The sequence below is a fragment of the Sus scrofa genome, chromosome 1 (assembly GCF_054392235.1).
Source record: "Sus scrofa isolate SSC_HxYL_T2T_F1_AM1 chromosome 1, Sscrofa_HxYL_maternal_Yorkshire_Landrace_v2.0, whole genome shotgun sequence".
Lineage (NCBI taxonomy): Eukaryota > Metazoa > Chordata > Mammalia > Artiodactyla > Suidae > Sus > Sus scrofa.
The window spans coordinates 273,693,172-273,713,008 of NC_139383.1; the positions used below are offsets into that span (position 1 = coordinate 273,693,172).

Below are 19,837 nucleotides of genomic sequence, written 5' to 3' on the forward strand. Positions count from 1 at the left end.
CCCATAGATTTTGAGTGGTTGTGCCTTCATTATCATTTGTCCAGAGGTATTTTTTAATTTCCTTCTTGATTTCCTCATTGACCCATTGGTTTTTTTAGTAGTATGTTGATTGATCTCCATGTAGTAGGTTTTTTTTTCAATTCTTTTCCTGTGGTTGATTTCTAGTTTCATGCGATTGTGGTCAGAGAAGACACTTGAGATACTTTCTATGCTTCTAAATTTGTTTAGGTTAGCTTTGTGTCCCAGGATGTGATCCATTCTTGAGAATGCTCCACGTACACTTGAGAAGAATGTGTATTCTTATTTTTTTGGATGTAGTGTCCTGAAGATGTCAAGTAACTCTAACTTTTCTGTTGTTTCCTTTAGGATCTCTATTGCTTGTTTTCTCTCTCTTTGAAAAGAGCCGTACTGACAGGTTTGAAGTGGTATCTCATTATGGTTTTGATTTCCATTTCCCTGATGATTAGCAATTTTTTGATTCTTCTAATTGATATTTCCCCAATACGGTTTTTTTCCTACTGTATAGCATGGTGATCCAGTTATACATACATGCACACATTCTATTTTTTCATAATATCATGCTCCATCATAAGTGACTAGACATAGTTCCCAGTGCTACACAGCAGAATCTCATTGTTAATCCTTTCCAAAGGCAATGGTCTGCTTCTATTAACCCCAAGCTCCAATCCACCCCACTCCCTCCCCCTCCCTCTTGGCAACTACAAGTCTCTTCTCCAAGTCCATGGTTTTTTTTTTTATGTTGAACTGTATGAGTCCTTTGTGTATTTTTGATATGCACACATTATTGGATATATCACTTGCAAATTTATTCCCTACTCAGTGGATTGCCTTTCATTTTGTTGATAAATTCTGTGCAAAAGCTTTTTTGTTTGATGTAGTCCCATTTTCCCCCTTTTCCCTGCTTTTGTTTCCCTTGTCTGAGGAACAGATCCAAAAAAATACTAGTACTGCCACTGCTAAAGAGCATACCCTGTTTTCTTCTAGGAGTTTTATGGCTTCAGGTCTTACATTTAAGTCTTTAATCCATTTTGAGTTTATTTTTTTATTTTGTGAGAAAGGAGTCCAGTTTTGTTTTTTGGTAGGTAGTTGTCCGGTTTTCTAAACACCATTTATTGAAAGGTTGTCTTTTCCCTATTGTATCTTCTTGCCTCTTTTGCCACAGATTAATTAATAAATGTGTGCATTTATTTCTTGGTTCTATTCTGTTCCATTAAACAATTTTTGTGCTGGTACCATATTGCTTATATTACTGTAGCTTTGAGGAATAATTTAAATTCCAGCAGTGTGATAACTCCAGCTTTTTTCTTCTTTTTCAAGATTGCTTTGATTATTCAGACTCTTTTGAATTACCATACAAATTTAAAAATTATTTTCTCTAGTTCTGTAAAAGATGCTTCTGGCATTTTGATAGAGATTGCTTTGAATATATAGATTGCCTTAGGTAATACAGTCATTTTAAAAATATTAATTACTCCCACCCATGTGTACAGAATATCTTTTCATTTGTTTGTGTCTGTTTTGATTTCTTTCATCTGTGTCTTAGAGTTTTCAGAATACAAGTCTTTTAACTCTTTGGTTGGACTTATTCCTAGGTTTTTTATCCTTTCGGATACAATTGTGAAAGGGATTGTTTTCTTGCTTTCTCTTTCTGATAGCTTATTATAAATGTGTAGAAACACAACAGATTAATGTATTTTAATTTTGTATTTTGAGACTTTACATAATTCATGTACTAGTTCTAATAGTCTTTTTTTGTAGCATTTTTAGGATTTTCTATGTAAGGTATCATGTCTTCTGTAAACAGTGACAATTTTACTTCTTTTTTTTTTTACAATTTGGATGCCTTTTATTTCCTTTTCTTTTCAGATTTCTGTGTCTGTGACTTCTAATACTATGTTGAATACAAGTGGCACATGTGAACATCCTTGTCTTTTTTCTGATCTTCAAGGAAATACTCTCAGGTTTTCATCACTGGGCATGATGTTGGCTGTGGGTTTGTCATATATGGCCTTTACTGTATTGAGTTATGTGCCCTCTGTACTAATTTGGTTGATAGTTTTTATCATAAGCAGATACGGAATTTTGTGAAAAGCTTTTAATGAATCTGTTGAAGTAATCATATGATTTGTATCCTTCGTTAATATGCTGTTTAATGTTGCTTGGTTTGCAGATATTGAACTATCCTTGTATGCCTGAGATAAATGCTATTTGCTAACAGTACATGGTGTTTTTAGTGTATTGTTGAATTTGGTTTTCTAATATGTTGTTGAGAAGTTTTGCATCTGTGTTCATTAGTGATATTGGAGTGTAATTTTCTTTTTTTTAATGGTATCTTTGCATGGTTTTGTTAGGGTGATGCTAGCTGAAGAATGAGTTTGGAACCATTTCTTCTTCATTTTGAGATGGATAGGTGTTAGTTACCTCTTCTTGAAATGTTTAGTAGAAGTACTCTGTATATGCATAGTCTATTCAAATATTGCTTTACCATATTTCTGGGCCAAATGCCAGTTCCATCAATTTCCTTGTGATGACTCCCCCTGGTGACTGTTTAGACTATAATTACAAGTCTTCAGGAAAGTGATTTCTTCTTGACTCAATACACTCAATCAAGATCCCAGATTCCGAAGTCCCTCTTAGTTTCCTGGGCCAAAGTTATGTGATCACAAATGTTGTTACCATGAGTATTCATGGCATGGAACTAATTCAAGTACTCTTTGTACACCACAGTAGTGTTGTGTTCTCCAAGAGATTGCCAGGTGAGCATATTCACTTAGTAAGTGCAATTCAGTTCAAATATCCAAAAGCCTTCCCTCAATCATTTGTGTTTTAAAGTTCCAGAATGAAATCATTTACATGTGAAAACTGTCATGCCACCTTTCCCTCCTTGGACACCATTGTGATTCCCTCTATTCCTGCCAGTATAGTTTTCTACCCAAATTCATATCTGGCAAAGGTAAAAAAGAAAATTCAATTCCAACATGTAGGGCAGAGGACAGCAATGTGTCTCCTTCATACTCAGTTCTTGTTTTAGCCAGGGTGTCATCTTTGTTAGAGAAATATAATGTAGCAGTTGTAAGCTGACAATCACAGAATGTCACTGAGATTCAAAGGCAGGCATCCTCTACAGAGAATCAGCATGATAAACATAACAATAAAATGTGACTAAAGTGATAATCCCAACTTATTATTGTCTAGGCAGGTTTTAAAGGAACTCTGATTGTTGCCTTCTCTCCACATCATATATAAAAGGTTTCAGGAAATTGTTATGGTGTGGCTTTGGTCCAATTCTTTGTATGGAAAAATGGTTCCTGGAATATCTTCTTATATTGGCCATAAGTCAGCAGTACATTTGAGAGAAACAGTGACAAATATTACCTTCTTGCTTTGAGGTAGTTTCTTAACACAGGAATGATGAATTCCTTTCCTGCCACTATTTATCATTACGTGATCTCTTTTCAAATGCCTTAGTTCTCCCACTTTTCCAATTATTATGTGTCCTAACCCAGACTGGGCTTCTCTGGATAATCATCTCTGGTTCAGCTCTACTGCCCTCTATAGGCATGTAGCAAGATTATGCTCCCCAGAGCTTCTTCCAAAGTGATGGGACAGAATACTAACTCAGGTAGTTAGTGTAGGATCATGGGCTCCCATATATTCTTTCGATATGGATATTGACTAACTTTTGTAGCTTAAGGGCTCCAGGGAGTAACTCCTCCACAGGCCTTGTTTTATTGTAGGAAATGTGCATTCCCCACAGGCTTTGTTTATTGTAGGAAATGTGAATCTCTAGCCCACTCCTCAACTGATAAAAAGAAATGAGAGAAATGGTGACTTAATCTAAGGAAAGGAAAGGACAAATAAACCATAAAACTTATGGGACATTTCCAACCATAAAACCTCTGTTAGACAAGGACTGATATAAATAATCGAGCAAGGCCAATAGCAGAAGACCACATCTTTCTGGACCCCATGTTGATACCCCCCCCCATCTTTAAGGACTGAAAATCCATATAAGACAATAGAGAAAGGGGGCTCTTCTGCCTCCTCCCAGCTGTCCTGGGAGCTACTTGCTCTTATTTAATAAAGACTTTGCTTGCTTGCTTCTTGTGTATTCATGGAGTTCATTCTTCAACTGCCATGAACAAGAACCTGGATTCCGGTATCATCTTTCCCGTATCAGTGATTGCATAATTTTATATCCCATCATCAAAATGTGAGATTCAGCTGTTCCAAATCCTATGAAAATTTTGTACTGCTTTCTTTTTTTTTTTTGGCTATCCCATGGTATATGGAGTTCCCAGGTGAGGCCACAGTTGTGACCTATACTGCATCTGTGGCAACACTGGGTCCTTTAACCCCTGTGCCTGGTTTGGGATCCAGTCTTTGTTCTGGCACTGCTGAGGTGCCACTGGTCCAGTTGTGCCGCAGCAGGAATGCCTGTATTATGTTTTTTTTTTTTTTTTGGCTGCACCCCTGCCTTGTGGAAATTGCTGGGCTAGGGACTGAACCTGTGCCACAGCAGCAATCTGAGCCACTTCAGTGACAACACTGGATCCCTAATCTGCTGAGCCACAACAAATCTCCTGTATTGTGTTTTGTTTTTTTTTTTGGGTGGGGGTCACACCTGTTCCTGGGCTAGAGACTGAATTAGAGCTGCACCTGCAGGCAGCCATAACCACAGAAACAATGGATCCAAGTTGCATCTATGACCTATGGACTGTGAGGCAACACCAGATCCTTAATCCACTGAGGCCAGGGATTGAACCCCCATCTTCATGGACAATATGTTGTGCCCTTAACCCTCTCAACCATGAAGGAAACTCCTGTGTTGTGTTTTTAATTGTAGCCATTTTATTGAATATTCAGTGTATCACACTGTGACTTTAATTTATATTTCCCTGTTAAGTAATGATGTTGAATATATTTTCACCTGTGGTATAAGCCATTTGAATGTCTTTTTTTTTTCAAGTTTTTTCCCCCCAATATATTTCTTTCTACTGTACAGCATGGTGAATCAGTCACACATACATGTATACATTCTTTTTTCTCACATTATCATGCTCCATCATAAGTGACTAGACATAGTTCCCAGTGCTACACAGCTGGATTGTTTTTTTTTCTAAAAAATTATTGAAATATTTGATTCATAAGGTTGTATTAATTTCTGCTGCACAGCAAAGTGAATCAGTTGTACGTATACATGTATCCATCCCCATATGGTTTATCACAGAATATTGATTAGAGTTCCCTGTGCTATATAGCACGTCCCTGTTGACTATCCATTTCATATACAATAGTAACTATCTGCATTTTTAAAATGTTTGCCAATTTTTTTTGTCTACTTTAAAAAGATTGAATTGTGTGCTTTTTCTTATTGATTTTATGAGTTCTTTATATATTCTCTGTATGTCTTTTGTCAGATGTATCTATTGTAAATACATTTTCCCTTTTCACTTTCTTAAGGTTTCTTTTGAAGAGCAGAAGTTTAAATTTTGATGAAATTTAATTTAATAAATTTTCTTTTGTAGTTAGTCCTTTTTGTTTCCTGATCAAGGAATCTTCCCTCATCTCAAGGTCATAAATACATTTACATACATTTTTCTGTTTTCTTTCAGAAATTTTAGTAGTTTTATTCTTCACATTTAGATCTATGAGCCTCTGTAGATTAATTTTTGTATGTGGTGTGGAGTCAAAATTTAACTGTTTTCTGTGTGTGTATCTAGTTGCTCCAGATTAATGTATTAAATGATTCCATCTCTCCCCATTAAATTGCATTGACACTGCCAAAAATTAAATGAATATAAAATATTTCTTTCTGAGTTCTCTATTCTGTTACATTGATCTATTTATGTCTTCACAAAGAAATACTATACATATTAATTACTGGGAATTCTCCATGTGGCTCAGCGGGTTAAGAGCCCAAATAGTATCCATGAGGATGCAAGTTTGATACTTGGCCTCACTCAGTGGGCTAAGGATCAGGCATTTCCGTGAACTGTGGTGTAGGTCACAGACATGGCTTGGATCTGGTGTGGCTGTAGCTGCAGTGTAAGCTCGCAGCTGTAGCTCTGATTTGGCCCCTAGCCTGGGAATTAACATCTTCTGCAGGTATGGTCCTTAAAAATAAATGAATAAATAAATAAATAAATATATTCATTACTTTAGCTTTGTAGTAAGTCTATATTTGGCGACATGTGTCCTCAAACTTTGTGATTTTTTCTTCAAGACTGTCTGGGTTCTTCAAGGTCATTTTCATTTCTATTTAAATTTTATTTTATTTTTATTGTTTTATGTAATGATTTTTATTTTTTCCATTATAGCTGGTTTACAGTGTCTTTCAATTTTCTGCTGTACAGAATGGTGACTCAGTTACACATATATGTATACATTCTTTTTTCTCCCATTATCATGCTCCATCATAAGTGACCAGACATAGTTCTCAGTGCTACACAGCAGGATCTCATTGCTAATCCATTCCAAAGGCAATAGTCTGCATCCATTTAAATTTTAGAATTGGACTGTCCATTTCAAGGACAATGGCCAAGTTCCTGTGCCCAGGCTTGGAGCATAGTGTGTGGACTCATGGTCCACTTAAAGGCTATGCAGTGGCAGTGTGGTCATGTTTTGTGCAGGGTTCTGTAGACTGTGGTGGGGGAGGAGATCACAAGCAGCACATTAGAACAGCCTCTTGTTTCTCACTGAAAACACTTGATGCATTAGAACAGTGAGCTATGTCTTTAAAGTTCTGAAAGCTTTGGTACCTAGAATGCTGTATCCTATCAAATTATCAATCAAGTGAAAGCACTAAATAATGATGGGTTTTCAGATCTGCAAGTACCTAGAAAATTTCTCTTCAGCTTGTATCTTACAAACAAAATCTTTCACCATTGCATTTGTCATCTGGTTTACTAGTAGATTTAAATTCCTTGAGCTATAAATATTTATTTGAGAAAATTCAGACATTCCAAATATGTGTAAAGAAGTAAAAATTCTCTCCCTCTCTCTCCCCCTCTGCATTTCCTTTCTTACTCCAGTAACTATACAGCTCTATCTTCATAAAGTCTAAAAATCAATATTCATACCTTTATACCTTGACCTACATCTTATTTTTCTGTTTAATGAATTTTTAAAAAAGATATGTTTGATTTTTCAGCCTGCTTTAAATTGTTAATTCTATATAATTAATCATAATTAATTTCTTTATTTCTTCTTGGTGAGATTTTAGATTTCTTTTGCTAGTTTTTATTTGTTACAAAGCCAGGGAGTTCCCATTATGGTGCAGCGGAAATGAGTCTGACTAGTATCCATGAGGATGCAGGTTTGATCCCTAGCCTTGTTCAGCGGGTCAGGGATCTGGCTTTGCTGTGAGCTGTGGTGTAGGTCACAGAGGTGGCTTGGATCCTGTGTTGCTGTGGCTGTGGTGTAGGCCTGCAGTTGCTGCAGCTCTGATTCAATCCCTAGCCTGGAGGGATTGCTGCAGGTGTGGCCCTAAAAAGCAAAAAAAAAAAAAAAAAAAAAAAGGTAAAAAAATGCTGGGATTGATTAAAATAAAACCTCAGTACTCAATATACACCTTTATAATGTTTCTACAAGTTAGAGTCTTTAAAGATTTGGAGTGTCTAGAATAAGTATTAAATGATATATTTTAAACATGTGACTTCAGGGATGGATGGCAGGAAGAAAGACTTCAACATCTCCGATATAGGGTGGATAATTTCTTAGTTCTTATTCTTTCTGGTCATAAGCAATTATTATTTTTTAATTTATTTATTTTGTCTTTTGTCTTTTTAGGGCCACACCTGTGACACATGGAGGTTCCCAGGCTAGGAGTCTAATCAGAGCTGTTGCTGCTGGCCTATGCCACAGCCACAGTAATGCCAGATCTGAGAAATGTCTGAGACCTGCACCATAGCTCACGGCAACACTGGGTCCTTAACCCATTGAGCGAGGCCAGGGATCCAATCGGCAACGTCATGGTTCCTAGTTGGCTTTGTTTCGACTGCTCCATGCCGGGAACTCCAGCAATTTTTAATTGTATGGTTATAAATGAGCAAGGAGTAAAAATGAAAAGGAATAAAGCCATAGCAAATAATAAGGGAGGAAGAGAAAGTTAGGAGTAAAAGTGAAAACTTAATTTTTAAACCAGAAAAAAATTTTTCTGGTCACACCTGTGGCATGCAGATTTTTCAGGACAAGGGACTGAATCTGATTCAAAACCAGAGGCAGAGCACTGACAACACTGGAGTAATCTATTAAGCTACTTAATCTGCTAAGCCACCATGGAATTCCCAAGAAAAATTTTTTGAAAGAGAAAAATTAGGAATTATAAAAACCCTTTGGTGAGTTCCCTTTGTGGTTGAGCAATTAATGAACCCCACTAGGATCTATGAAGATGTGGGTTCCATCCCTGGCCTTGCTTGGTGTGTTGGGGATCCAGCATTGCCATGAGCTGTGGTATAGGTCACAGATGTGGCTCTGATCCCATGTAGCTGTGGCTGGGGTGAATGCTGGTGGTTACAGCTCTGATTTGACCCCTAGCCTGAGAACCTCTATAGTCTCCAGATGTGGCCCTTAAAAGAAAAAAAAATTCCTTTAACTGAAAATTCTCTGAAATATATTCCTTCTCCTCTTATCCCTTTCAAATGTTTGCAAAGACATTCAAAGCTAAACATTCAGTAATTATTTCCAGTAATATACTGAAATATGAAGGATGTGGGGGCATTAGTTCTCATGAAAGAAATGTGTTCAGGATATCTTTGGGAAAAAGATTAGTTTAAAGCAGTGTTTGGAAGATGAGAGAGTGATGACTTTTCCTAGGAAAGAGGAGGAATAGTGAGGGAGTGTATCATGCTTTAAGCAGAAGCAGAGCAAAATGATGGGTTCTCATCCATGGATGTAAGTGCCCACAGCAGCCTTGTCTCACATGGGGCAAAGAGGCTAACCTCCAAGAGTTTGATTGTTCACCAAGAACCAGTAGGAAACAGATTCCAGGAGAGAACAGTCCATCGTGTGTTAATCAAGGGGATGTTGCCTGGAATTTGCTCCTGCCCACCAGCTTCCTCAGGCCCTGTTTCAGGTCTTTGTTTCTCAGGCTATAGATAAAAGGATTTAGTGTGGAGGTTAAAACTGTGTAGACGATTGTTGCCATGTGGTCCCTGATGGTGTAGGAGGACACAGGCTGTAAATAGACATAGAAGTTGCTTCCATAAAAGAGTGTCACCACAGTGACATGAGAACCACAAGTGGAGAAGGCTTTGTGTTTGCCAGCAGCTGAGGGAATTTTGAGAACCATGGTGAGGATTCGTATGTAAGAGAAAGTAATGAATAGAAAGGGGGTCACTAAAATAAAAGATCCTTCTGTCATCATCACAGTTTCATTGACAAATGTGGAGGAGCATGACAATTTCATCAGAGGACTGAGGTCACAGAGAAAGTGATGGATGATATTTGAGTCACAGAAGGTGAGCTGATTCAGCAGAAGTGTGTGTAGCAGTGAGTGGAGGTGAGGCAATGAGCAGGAGAGGGCCACCATCAGGGCACAGCGGTGGTGACTCATGATGGTGACATAGTGGAAGGGATCACAGATGGCCACATAGCGGTCAAAGGCCATGACTGCTAGAAGGAAACTGTCAGTGTTTCCCAAGGCATATAGAAAATACATCTGAGTCAGACACCCAGCATAGGAGATGGTCTTATGGGACAAGAAGTTCACCAGCATCCTGGGGACAATGGTTGTTGTGAAGCAAATGTCAGTGAAAGACAGGAAAGTCAGGAAGAAATACATGGGAGTCTGGAGCTGGGGGTCCGAGCGGATGGCCAGGATGATGAGCAGGTTTCCTGTGATGGTGACCAGGTATATGGTGAGGAAGAGGGTAAAGAGTGGCTTCTGGTCCTTGGGCTGAGAGGAGAGTCCCAGGAGGATGAACTTAGAGACACTGCTGGTTTGGTTGACTCTTTCCATTGATGTGGGTGTAGTTATGCACAAGAAGTTTTGTTACAAAACATGCTCCAATTCCACACCCCAAACCATGGGAACCCAGCAAGTCTTTGTTTCCTCGATTTAGTCACAAAGCGCAGCTGTGCAGGGAAAGCTTGTCAGCTTCCTGGTGCTTGATGTGGTCTTTCCTTCCCAAATCCATGGGTGTCATGTGCGATGAGAGCTGGAGAGACAGAGAGGCATTTTCCTTTAGGGACTGTCAGGGGTGGATCTCTCTGATTCAAGATTTTTAGTTCCTATTCTGAGAAAGCTCTGTGTCCCTGCTGAGAACATAGCATAGCACAGCGGAATCTTTGCTTTTGTGGAGTTCATGTTGCACTTTGGGTGCTAGATCATCAACAAACCACTATGGAATAGAATATCAGGTTGGGATATATTTTTTTTCACATTTGAGTCCTTTCTTAAACTATAGACATGCTTAGAGACAGTATATTTTTCATTTCTGCACTTACTACATTTGGTATAAATTAGGCTCTTAGTGAAAGTTTGTTAATGGAAGAATGAATGCTAAAACCCTCAAGATCATTAACACAATGAAAAAAGTGATTCAAAAGGTATATATGAATCTACTGAAAATATTAGGAAAGGTTCTTGTTTCTGAAATCAAGTTTGTGTTGATAATACATCCCTTGCATTCTGCCTTCATTCATCTACTCATGAATATTCACACTGCTTCCAAAGCCACAAGAAGAGTGAAAGAATAACATCAATCCACTTAAAAAGAAATACCAGATTTAGGAATTTGAATACTCATCATCTAGTATTATTTTGACACTTGAAAGCACTGGTTTAATGTGCACTCAATTTTATTAATGCTGTTACCCTCTGAGGCAAGTGATGGATAACAGCTATTTTCTTGAGGTTTAGAGAATGTCAAGGAAGCATGGAAGTCTATAAATTTATGTGTGTTTGTTATAAACTCAACAACCAATTTAACAAAATTAAAATAGAGGCCTGTATTTTTAATCATTTAATGTAATTTTTCAAAAGAGATTTAAAAGTAATATAAACAGTCCAGTACCTTCAGAGCTAAAAGAATTTTCCTAAACAGAAAAGGAATTCATAATGATTATTATATGCCAATTCCAAGATAAGTATTCAGATCACTATCTGAATTTTAAAATGAAATACAATTTGGTCGCTCAACATACTATATCACTAAGGAAAAATAATATGCTAACATAAAATTTATTAATAAATTAGGTTAATCATTGCAAGAGCTCTTCTGATATCAAATATTACCTTCAAGTTTTATTAAACCAATTATAGAAATCTACAATACCTACTTGAGCCTTTTTAAAGTATAAAAATTTTTAAGCATGTATCATGGTTTTATGACTTTTTCCTCAGAGGAAAAGGCACAATAGCCATGAAGAGAGAATATTTTTATATACTACTAAACTATGCTAAGGAATACAAATAAAATGGTATTTTAAGATCTAAATACTGTACCTTATAATGTCTCACAAATTATGACCGTACCACCAATTTGAGATGTGGATGCCTGAAATATAAAGTTGAAGGTTGTTTTAAGTTTTTATATCATACTAATTGGCCAAAGGATTTGCCTCAGATATCCACTAAAAGGGCAGTGTTATACTGTGACTTAACGGCATAAGAAAACAACTTTTCTTTTTGTTATTTTTCCACCAATCACATATAGGCCTTGGTTCACTCTCCTGCCCCTCAAATACTGTGCTTTAGTGCACAGAAATTTTTCGTTTTAGCTATTACACGATTAAGTATGTCCTTATAGAATGATCAGAAGCATCTGGGAAAGGTGGAAGTGAAAAAAATCCTCACCGGGAAAGTTAGCGTAATACTTGCCCTTCAGAGTGGCCCACTATCAACATTTCCTAGTGGGTTTCTTTATTTTCAGGTCCCTGAGGTATGTGCAATAAATTATGACTTGAACTAAACAAGTCACACTTGGCTCCAAAGTGAAATTTTCCTCCCTCTACTTTCTAGTCCCCAAGGTGGGAAGAGGAAATCCTGGTCACAGCCAAAGAAGTCCTATTTTTGGCTCTAACACACATTTTCCTGCTTCTCTAAAAGCCAAACTTTGCAATTGAGACTACAAGAGTCTTAAGGTAGCATGTTAAACTATATTTTAATTTTTACTTCCACAATCTGTCTCAAACTTAAGAAAAAATTTGTTTCACAAAATTAATGTCATTGTCCTCTTTTTCCCATGCAAATCAATTTTCTAACTCAGAAACTGCCCTTAACTCTTTAAAATATGAGGTCATATGACTTCAAATGAAACAGTAGAGAAAATAATACAGAAATAGGTTGCTTCATTTCCATAAAATAGGATATGTAATTTTCTGACTATAAATAAGTTTTACTTATTTTGCCTGTAAAAGGGAACTATGAAGTCCTAATTTATGGTACAGTAATTAGAAGTACTGTTTATTTTTTATTTATTACTCAAATGAATTTGTTAACAAAAGAAAGCAGTACAAGAGGATGGAGGTGACTGGGGAGTGGAGATGGAAGTGTTTTAGGTAGCAAAGTCGTAGGACACTCATTCCTTATCAGAGCAAATTCTGTTTTTATATCACCAGGGTTTATCACTGCATTGTCTTGGATGGGAATCAGCATTGGCCAACATAACCAGCAGGGCAAATCTAACCGGGATGTTGAATCTAGTTCAATAGTGTTTCTTTCCTCGTCTGGGCACCAAATGAGAGGTTCATCCTCCTTAGCTCATGGGATGCTCTCATCCTCAGTCTGGGCATGTCTCCCTTCTTTGGTCAATTTTTTTCCTTTAATCCCCTGTCCTAAATCATATGTGTACTGGATGGGCATCCATTGGTGACTATTCAAATCATGTTTTAAAAATTCTTCTTTCATATGTGTATATATATGATATGTATTATATAGATGTATATATATACACATCATGTTTATATTGTGTGTGTGTATGCACATATATTTTTTCTGTCACCAGTTATCTACTGTTTCTTGCCACTTAAAAAAATTCTGTAATAACAGATCTTGCACTAGTTAAAGTGCTTTTTTATATTTTAATTTTTTTTTTGCCTTTTCTAGGGCCACTCCCATGGCATATGGAGGTTCCCAGGCTAGGGGTGGAATCGGAGCTGTAGCTGCCAGCCTACACCAGAGCCACAGCAATGTGGGATCTGAGCCGCATCTACAACCTACACCACAGCTCAAGGCAATGCTGGATCCTTAACCCACTGAGCAAGGCCAGGGATTGAGCCTGAAACCTCATGGTTACCAGTCAGATTCGTTAACCACTGTGCCATGACAGGAACCCCTAAAGTGTTTTAAATCAATTTTTAGAGCCAGCATATTCATCCGTACCTCATGAATTACATATTACACAGAAATTTTCAAACACTTTGAGACATTGGTTATTTGTATATTCTTGAGTACCATCAAAATCTCTGCAGTAAAATATGTATGTTAACAAAGTGTTTAAAATTAATCGTTTGGAGGCAACATATTCTTTCACACATTTTATAAGGAGTTTTCTTTCTTTCTTTTTTTTTTGATTTTTAAGGCTAAGCCACAGCCACAGCAATGTCAGATCTGAGCCATGTCTGCATCCTACACCACAGCTCTGGGCAATGTCAGATCCTTAACGCACTGAACAAGGCCAGGGATCGAACCTGCAACCTCAGGATTCCTAGTTGGATTCGTTTCCTCTGCACCTAGATGGGAATTCACCCCTTTTTTTCTTTTTAGTCCACACCTGTGGCATATGGAGGTTCCCAGGCTATGGGTCAAATTGGAACTATACCTGATAGCCTATCCCACAGCCACATCAATGTGGGATCCAAGCCTTGTCTGTGAGCTACACCACAGCAAGCCCAGATCCTTAACCCACTGAGCAAAGCCAGGAATTGAAGCTGTATCCTCATGGATGCTAGTCAGGTTCGTTTTTGCTGAGCCACACAAGAACTTCTGTTTTCCTCATTTTGTTAATTTCCTATTACATGAATTACTCTTCCATTCCCCTTAACTGACAAGATATCTTCTTCCATGTTCAGATCTCTCCTCGCAGTTGCATGAGATGTGACCTATCTTTCTATGCTGTAGAGATGGTGGAATTTGAACATTTGAATGTCCATGATTAACTGGCCCAAATCAAGCAAAGGTAATTGGCTGTGCATGGCCAGGGCATGTCTGGTATGTGGAGCTGTGGTTATGCAGTGGACACTGCCCTGGACTGAAGATGAAAAGGAGGGGTTGGATTTGTCCTCCACCACCTGCTCCCGAGCTGGTTCCTGATGTTTTATGAACAACTAGGGAGACACAATGGCTGTAAAGCAGTTTATCACACACAGATCAACATTCAAAGATGAGTCATTTGTGAAAGGGCTGCCTGGAGAAAGTGGAATACAAAACTCAGTGGTGATTTGGTAAATTAATTGGAATGGATGCTCCAGGTGGAAGATGTCAGGAGCACCCATGTGGACAAGTAGCAAAAAGGAGGAAGGTTTTGGAGCTGAGAATCAGGAAGAACAGTTCTAAAAGCACAGGGTGAGAGTCCAGGAATACCATATGCATTTTTTTCTTTTCTTTTTTTCTACTGATGGGTTATGCTTCCCTGAAAACATATAGTACAGGTGGCCTAGAAGTCCAGCTGGATGTTCTTAAAACCAAATGACACATGGAAATTTTACGTGGACTTACAACTTCTCAATGTATGAACTATTTGAAGTATCAGGGACAAAAGAGTGAGGTGCCAAATTGAGTTGGGGAGCCCCTGGGTGGCCAGCTCACTGAAGCTCACCTCCTTGTCCAGATGCTTTTCTTTCCTTGCCAACCTCCCCAGAAGCTGATGGGCACCACATCCGCTCATCAGGTTCACATCTCCTTTTCAGCCAAAGCTCAGCTTCTTCCTGTGTCTCCCATGAAATCCTGGGCTGATTGGAAGGAGAGAAGCAGGAAAGGATGGAGGAGCTGAAGCCCTCCTCCAAAGAGATAACACTTATCCCTCCCCTGTCCGCAGACCCCCATTTCTTTCCTGCCACCTGGTCCCCAGCAGGCTGCTGCTTTTTGCATCTCCAGATCTCAGAAGGCAGAGATGCCCTGACTCAGGGGGGAGGGCTCTCCTGGTTGTGGAAGCCCTGCCAGCTTCCCAGGAGTCGAAGGTCTGCTCTGCTGGCCTCTTGGGGCACTTGTTAGGCTGAGGGTGTTGTGTTGTGATGACCTCTCAGGGGAGTTTGTCCTGGGATCTCTCCAGGCAGAGAAAGCAGAATGGGAATCACATTAGCACAGCTGACTCCAAGGGGACAGGTGGATCCCTGAGGTTTCCTGTTTAGATATGGGATGAATCTCAGAGCTTCTCATTCCCATGGCAGCGTCTCTCAGGCATGCTTCCGTTGCCTTGGCTATAGATTATCAAGGGTGGACAAATATTTGTGTGGGTGAATATTTTCATTTTAGGGGATTTGGCTGTGGACTGAGGTATATTCCAGAATCATGCAGGCCCTAAGTTGATATGGGGGGGTTGTGATTTTCAGGGGATTCAGTGGGAGTTGGTGAATGATGTGTATGCACTTTGTAGTGTCTGGGGAGGTTGGTGGATAAGGTTTTTTTCTATGTGAGGTGAGGTTAATATTAGTTTATGTATGTTTAAAGCACAGGGTCAGGCCAAGGCTATTGTTGTATTTAGGAAAGGAGCTTTGGCATAAAGAATGTATATGTTTCTGAGTTCAGGTTCAAACTGTTTTGAAGTTTAATGTGGAGGAAATGAGATGCCCATTGGAATGCTGGCCTCCTTCCTTCATGGTTGTTTTCATCAAGTTACTGAGTGTCTATGAGCCTCAGTTTCTTCATCAGCTAAATGAGGAAAGCAACTCCTCTTTGCACTAAAATCAAAGAGAAAGTTTATTTTTGAATTTTATATAGAGTTTATTGTATGTTATGGTGAATGTCACCCACAACAATGTTATAGGAAATAAATCACATTCTGCTAGTGTCCTCAGAAGAAATCAGTGTCTCACACAACACACGTGTGCCTGTTTCCTTAGGCTTGTTTAATTTTTAATATTTAATCTACATATTAAGATGAAATACTATGGAGACAGAAAGTCCTGTGTTTGAGACCTGCCTCCTTCACTTCCTCTTCGCTGGGCCTTTTTCTTTCCATTCATTCAAGAGACAATTTAAAATAGAATTAGGATTTCCCATCATGGTGCAGTGGAGGCGAATCTGACTAGGAACCATGGGGTTGTGGGTTTGATCCCTGGTGTTGCTCATTGGGTTGGTGATCTGGTGTTTCCATGAGCTGTGGTGTGGGTCATGGATGAGGCTCTGATTTAGTTTTGCTTTTTCCCCCTAATTGCTTTTGCTAGGACTTCTAGTAATATATTAAGCAGGAGTAAGAATGGGCATCCTTTTATGTTCCTAATCTCAGAGAATCTTTCAACCTTTCACCACTGAGTTGGCTGTGGGCTTGTCATAAATGGATTTTATTATGTTGAGGTTTTTATCATGAAAGTCTATTTTATTTTGTAAATGTTTTTCTGCATCTATTGATCATATGATTTTTATTTTTTCTATCCCTGTGGTGTACCATATGTATTGACTGGCACAATACATGCACATGTTGAACTATCTTTGCCCAAAGGGATAAATCTCACTTAATCATGGTGTATGATCCTTTTAATGTATTTTTGAATTCAGTTTGCTCATGTGTTTTCCCTAATTTTGTTTAGTTGTTGTGTGTTCTTGGTCACTAAACTTTTAAAAGTGGATTATTCTGAATTTTTTTCCAGACTGTTCATAGATCTCCATTTCTTTATGGTCAATTATTGGAGCTTTATTAGTTTCCTTTGGTGATACCATGTTTCCCTGACTCCTCATGATCCCTGATTCCCTGTGTTGGTATCTATGCATTTGAGTAAGTAGTCTCCCCTTTTAGACTTTCCACATTGTCTTCTGCGGTCATAGCCCTTCATCAGTCAGCTCATTTTGGGGTCCTGGATAGGCCAGCGATGGTGTCCTTGGGAAGGTTGGGCTTGTGCTGTCAGGGTCCTTATTTGGTGAAGCCACAGTCCGTGCTCTGAGGTCAGAGTAGTACCACTGGCTGGGCCCCAAGTTGGGTAGGATTGCTGGCTGTGCTCTGTGGATAGGTGGAGCTACTAGCTGGGCTCTGCATTCACCTTTGGGTCAGATTGCTGGCTGTGATCCCAAGCAGGATGGTGCCACTGGTTGTACACTTTGATTCAGTAGGGCTATGGGCTTGGCCTCATAGTCCCTCCTGGCCAGGTCGAGTATCATCAGGCTGTGATCCCTGATTAGATGTTCCCTTTGTCTGGACTCTTAAGTTCAGGCAAGGCCACAGCCAGGATTTCATGATGGTATAAGTTCTCAGGCTGCTTTTTGCAGTTAGTCCAGGAAGCGGACTGATTCTCAAAGCAGGACAGGGTGGCAGAATGGGCTTCATGAGCAGGTAGGCCACTGGCTTACTCTGCTGTTGGAAAAGAGCTCTGACAGGGCTTTTTTGTTGGGAGGGGCTGCTGGCTGTATCCTGCAGCTGGGCAGGGCTAATGACTGTGGGTCAGGCATGGTTGTTGTGTGGGCTCCCTTGTTGGGTGGCCACAGGGTCTGCTCTGTGATTGGTCTGGGTTACTGGCTGGACTCCCCATTTGGATGAGGCCACAGGCTGTGTCCAGCAATGGTACAAGGCCTTAGGCTAGGCTCTGCTTCAGGGGAGGGCTGCAGGCTTGGATCCAAGGCTGTGCAGGATCCCTGTACTTAACACTTGGGCAGGACTGGTCTTTTGGCTTCCTGTACAAGCATAGCTCTTGCATAGGCTAAACAGCTGCTCCCGTTCTTTGGCCAGGTTTCCTGGTCCAGCATAGCTGTAAGTCATATTCAGCCTTATGCAGGGCGTCATATTTGCTTTACAGCTTGGCTAGAACAGGCTCCAGTACTGATAATGCTCCTTGGATGGTGACCTTAATCTGGCAGAAGCACCCATGGGCCTCCCTGTTCAGACAGGTCCACCAGCTAGGCACTGCAGACGGCAGGGTCATTGGTTGGGATATCTGCTTGGGTGCAGCTGCAAGGAAAAATGTGTGCTTCTAAGATCTGAGCACTGGTGGCTGTAAGCTGCACACTTCTTCTCTATATGGTGTGAATATATCATACTTTATAAGATGAATTTATCCATTCTACCATAGATGACATCTTAGGTTATTTCCAGGTTATGAGGCTCCATAAGTTTAACCCCTGTTGTCGTGTTTTTATACGTATCTCTTGTTGCACAGGTACATGTGTTTGTCTGGAGTGTATACCTAGGAGTGCTGTTTATGGAGTACATGTATCTTTACCTGTACTATTTAATAACAGTTGTTTTCCAAATCGACTGCACTAATTATATTCCCACGAGTAGCATAATTTGCTGTGGCTCTACATTTTCTCTAACCCTTGATAGTTATCCTCTGAATTTTAATTTTTGTCTGTCTTCTGGATGTACAGTGGCTTTCCATTATGACTTAATTTGAATGTCTCTGATTATTAATGAAGCTGAGCATCTTTCTATATGATTATTAATCATTTGGATTTCTTTCTATTTTGGAGATGTTGATTCAATTCTTTTTCTTAGTTCCCCTACCTCCCCCACTGGCTTTATTTGTTTCTTTTTTTTTCTTACTGATTTCAAGGGATATTTATGTACTCTGAATCTGAGTGTTTTGTTGGCTTTGTGAATTTCAAATATCTTTCACCATTCTGTTACTTGTCTTTTTTTTTCCTTTTTCTTTTTTAAATTTTCTATGGCCACACCCATGTCTTATGGAAGTGCCCAGGCTGGGGATAGAACCTGAGCCAATGTGGTTGGATTCTTAACCCACTAAGCCACAGCAGGAATTCCCTGCTATTCTTTTGAATGATTTTCCCCTTAACTCAATGAAACAGCTTCTCCAGAAAGTGAAGCCAGTGGCCTTTGTCGCAGCTTTTCTTTTTGTCCATCCCTGGACCACAGGCAGGACCTTTAGGAAGAATTGCCTGGGCTGGGTGATGGCTCCTGGGCCCTCCCTCCCCACTCTTTGCCCACCCCACCCCTTTCTTGCCAGCTCAGCTGGCCTTGGCAGAGGCAGACAGGCCTGTGAGCAGGCATCGTGGTGCCTCTGTAGGACAGCATGTGGGCAGCAGCTAGAAAATGCCCTGTTCTAGCAGAGAAATTCCCTGACTGTCTCTGCAGCTTGCAGTGTGACTGTGCTGGCCTGCTGCTGTGATGAGGACTTGAAACCCATCCTCAGAGGGGTTGCTAGAAGCCACAGCACCCTGTCTGCACCCTCTGCCTGCTGGACATGCCAGACCTCACCTCTTGAGGGTAGGGGTGCAACAGAACTTTCCTATGTATCTTGAAACCTCCTCTCAGCTCTGTGTCCTGAGGCCACTCCATCTGTGGCCAGGCTGTCCCAGGCTGCCACAGCATGGCTGCCAGTCTTTTTTCTTTTATGATATCTTTTGATAAACAAAATATTTAATTTTAATGTAGTCCAATGTACTATTTTCTTTTATGTTTACTGCTTTCTGTTTCTTTTTATAAGAAATATTTTCCTATCTAAAGGTAACAAAGATATTCTTCTATATTATTTCCTAAAAACCAATGGCTTTTGGTTTTTCATGTGTCAGTTTGTTATACATCAGGAGTTAATATTTGCATATGGTGTATGTCAGGAATCCAATTGTATTTTCCAACTGTTTTAGCTCCATTCCTGAAAAGATGCTCTTCAGTGCCTCATTCATAAGTCAAGAGTATAACAATGTGTGGGTATGTTTCTGGGTTCTCTGTCTTATGGCAGTTATCCTTTTTGTTTAGCCCAACAC

The 19,837-nt window shown here is 39.5% G+C and overlaps 2 protein-coding genes across 2 annotated transcripts in view; one reads left to right on the plus strand and one right to left on the minus strand.

Annotated features, from left to right (window-relative positions):
• Positions 1-19,837, plus strand: part of LOC100154042 (olfactory receptor 1J4-like) — a 58,625-nt gene that overhangs the window by 4,027 nt on the left and 34,761 nt on the right. The window lies entirely within an intron of this gene.
• On the minus strand, positions 9,038-9,982 carry LOC100621729 (olfactory receptor 1L8-like). The gene has a single exon (XM_003353646.3). It carries the CDS (start codon positions 9,980-9,982, stop codon positions 9,038-9,040), a length of 945 nt encoding a protein of 314 aa, XP_003353694.3.

Bases quoted from the DNA above. Each gene is read 5' to 3' on its own strand.
- LOC100621729 (XM_003353646.3), bottom strand. From the start codon at position 9,982: ATGGAAAGAGTCAACCAAACCAGCAGTGTCTCTAAGTTCATCCTCCTG.